Below are 3276 nucleotides of genomic sequence, written 5' to 3' on the forward strand. Positions count from 1 at the left end.
GCTGCTTCAATCATGATTTTACTATATCACCCCCTAATTAATTATTATGGTCATCTAAACATTGTGTCATTTAAATAGAAATAGAAGAAAAAGTATTATAAATTTTAATAATTAAAAATTTAGATTATTTTAAAAATATAATTAACTATCAATGACACAAAATTTTGTACAAAGAGAGTAACATATATTATTTGAAAATTACATAAAAAATATTATAAATTACAATAGTTAACAACTTAAAATATCTAAAAAATAAAAAAATTACTCTGTTATATATTTCAAAAAATTACTATAAATCATAATAATTAACAACTTTAAAAATTTTGCTTTGACACAACTTCATTAGTCCTTTCCCTTACTTTCATTTTTTTCATCAATTTTAATTTGCTTGTCTTATTTTGTTTATCTAATATATATTTCAAAAAAAAAAAAATTCTATAAATCATAATAATTAGTAACTTAAAAAATTTAAAAAGTATAAAATATTTGTCTGACTCTTGAAACTATATTAGTAACATTTAAATTGAAATAGAAGAAAGAGTATTATAAATCATAGTAATTAAAAACTTAAATTATTTTTAAAATGTAACAATGCCACAAAAGTTTGAAAAAAAAAAGAGTAGCATATTATATGAAAAATACATAAAAAGTATTAGAAATTACAATATTTAACAACTTAAAATATCTAAAAAAATAATTTGTTATATATTAAAAAATACTATAAATTACAATAATTAACAACTTAAAAAGTTTAAAAGATCTAAAATATTTGGTTGACTCTCAAAATTATATCAGTGTCACTTAAATTGTAATAACTAAAAATATAATTTACTATGTCACAAAAGTTTGAACAAAAGAGAGTAACATGTATTACTCTCTCCGTTTAAAAAAGAATGACCTACTTTGACTTGACACAAAATTTAAGAAAGTAAAGAAGATTTTTGAATCTTGTGGGGCTTTAAATTAAAGTTGTGTTAAATGTACCAAAATGTTCTTTAATATTGTGGTCCTAAACATGCCATGTGAAAAGTTGAAATTAAAGTATTATTAAAAAAAGAAATGAGTCATTCTTTTTTAAATGAACAAAAAAGAAAAGTAAGTCATTATTTTTTAAACGGAGGGAGTATTTGAAAAGTACATAAAAAGTACTATAATTACAGTAGTTAATAGCTTAAAATATCTTTAAAAAAATTAATCTGTTATAGATTTAAATTTTTTTTAAAAAGTACTATAATATCACAATAATTAACAATTTAAATTTTTTTACATATATAAAATATTTGGTTAACTTTCAAAATTATATCAATGTCTTTACATAGGAATAAAAAAGAGGTATTATAAATCTCAATAATAAAAAATTTAAATTATTTTTAAAATATAACTGACTATCAAAGTCACAAAAATTTAAACAAAAAGAGTTAACATTTTTATTTAAAAATTAAATAAAAATATTATAAATTATGACAGTTAACAACTTAAAATAACTAAAACATATTAAAATATAAAACGGGCCTTCGACATTTACTAACAAAATAAGGGTGAAAGTTCAGGAGCCGGACGGTGAGATGATCAAGAGATGTGAATTGAAGGTGTTGCACCACCAGATACTGAACAATAAACTAGGAATATCATGTATCATTTATAACACTTATTTTATTTATTCACATCTAGAAAAATCTTTTTTTTTTTTTCATCTTTAAAAAAAATACTTTTTCTAAATAGATTTTTCAAAATACTTAAACCAATTAAACATGAAAATGTTAAAAATTATTTTCCTCCCAACACACACTATTTATTTATCTCATTCTAAATTATCCGTCTTACCAAACACGTTCAATCTGTACCCTACCAGATCATAATTAATGTTTGAAATTGAAAATTCCAGTGAGAGAATATAAATGATTTTTAAAAAATTAAGAAAACACAATAAAATTGCTACTGTATTACATGTAAATCTATTATTGACTACACTAAATAAAATTTCAAAAAAAAAAAAAAGAAAAGAAAAAAGAATCATTTACAAAAAATTCTAGAGTAAATTTTGTAAGTAGTAGTTACTGAGGAGAGACAGTGGAAAAAGCCTCACAAGATGCATCCTTGTGTTCGATTCTTCTCGGAACTTGCAGATAGCGAGAGTTTAGTAGATTGGGTTGTCCCTTTAGAAAGTGGTGGGTTGCACTAAATTGTTGTGGGCAGGTAAATGAATTTGTTGGATCTGTAAACTTTTCAATGCAGCCCCGGCAGATCTTCTCTTCCATAAACCACCGTCTACTGGCGCCAGATTTACCTTCTTCACCACCGGCAACGGCGGATCCAATTCACTTATATTCACTTCAACATGAACAAGTTTATCATTGAGCTTCGTAGATTTTCGTGAATCAACAACAGTTACACTTCTCTTAAGTACTTGTCCATCGTTGCTATTACGAGGAGTAAAATTTTTGGCGGAGAATAATTTCTTCAATTTAGTGTACTTCACTTTGGGATTTACTGGACCCGTTATGGCGGTTGTGGGAAAGCCATTGACTCTGTTGTTTCTTTTGACTTGGCCCATACAGCTCACTTTTGGGGAACATGGTTCATTGCGATTATCACGAGAGTGTGTAGAAGAAGAAGGAGGAGGATGTTTGGAGTTGTGTAATTTTACATCTTTGATTGAAAGTCTACAAAGCATTGGCAAGAAGAAAGTCGTGCTTCCATTGCGAATATGGTGATAAAGCTGCTGTTCATGATGATTATTATATCCATTTCCCATATTGTAAATTCCTCTAATTTCTTCTTAAATCTTTTTTCCTTATGCTCTGATTTTTTCCCTTCTGAATCTTTTAGTGATTGGTGAGGGAAAGGGGGAGAAATTTAGGGCGAAGAAAGAAAGGGTAAGAGAAGGGAAGGTATGTTGATGGAGATGTGAAGGATTGCTCCATTAATACAACGAGTACTTCTTTATTTTTTATTTTAATAGTTTAATCCACGTGCAAGTTTGATTATTTAAAATTAAATAATTTTTTATTTATTACAAAAAATTTTAATAAAATATAAAAGTTTAAATTACTTTTCAAAAAATTTTCAAAATTTAGTATAATAATATAAACATAAGTATATATTTTAATGTAAACAGATATATATTTTACCATATTATTTCAGTTATAAGTAAAAACATATCCAAAATATTATAAACAAAGATTTTAAAAAAAAATCTCAATTAGCAATTGCCTATGAAGATTAAACAATTAATTATTATTATAAACCTCACGAATAAACTAAAAATTTTAAAAA

At 25.0% G+C, this 3276-nt stretch overlaps 1 protein-coding gene across 1 annotated transcript; it reads right to left on the reverse strand.

The window, feature by feature from the left end:
* Positions 1 to 1899: 1899 nt before the first annotated feature.
* Positions 1900 to 2951, reverse strand: LOC107869683. The gene has a single exon (XM_016716168.2). The coding sequence runs from the start codon at positions 2753 to 2755 to the stop codon at positions 2159 to 2161; it is 597 nt and encodes a 198-aa protein (XP_016571654.1). The 5' UTR covers positions 2756 to 2951; the 3' UTR covers positions 1900 to 2158.
* Between the last annotated feature and the right edge of the window lie 325 nt (positions 2952 to 3276).

Source organism: Capsicum annuum, chromosome 4 (genome assembly GCF_002878395.1).
Source record: "Capsicum annuum cultivar UCD-10X-F1 chromosome 4, UCD10Xv1.1, whole genome shotgun sequence".
Lineage (NCBI taxonomy): Eukaryota > Viridiplantae > Streptophyta > Magnoliopsida > Solanales > Solanaceae > Capsicum > Capsicum annuum.

Coding starts and splice junctions, on each gene's coding strand:
- LOC107869683 (XM_016716168.2), bottom strand. CDS start 2,755: ATGGGAAATGGATATAATAATCATCATGAACAGCAGCTTTATCACCAT.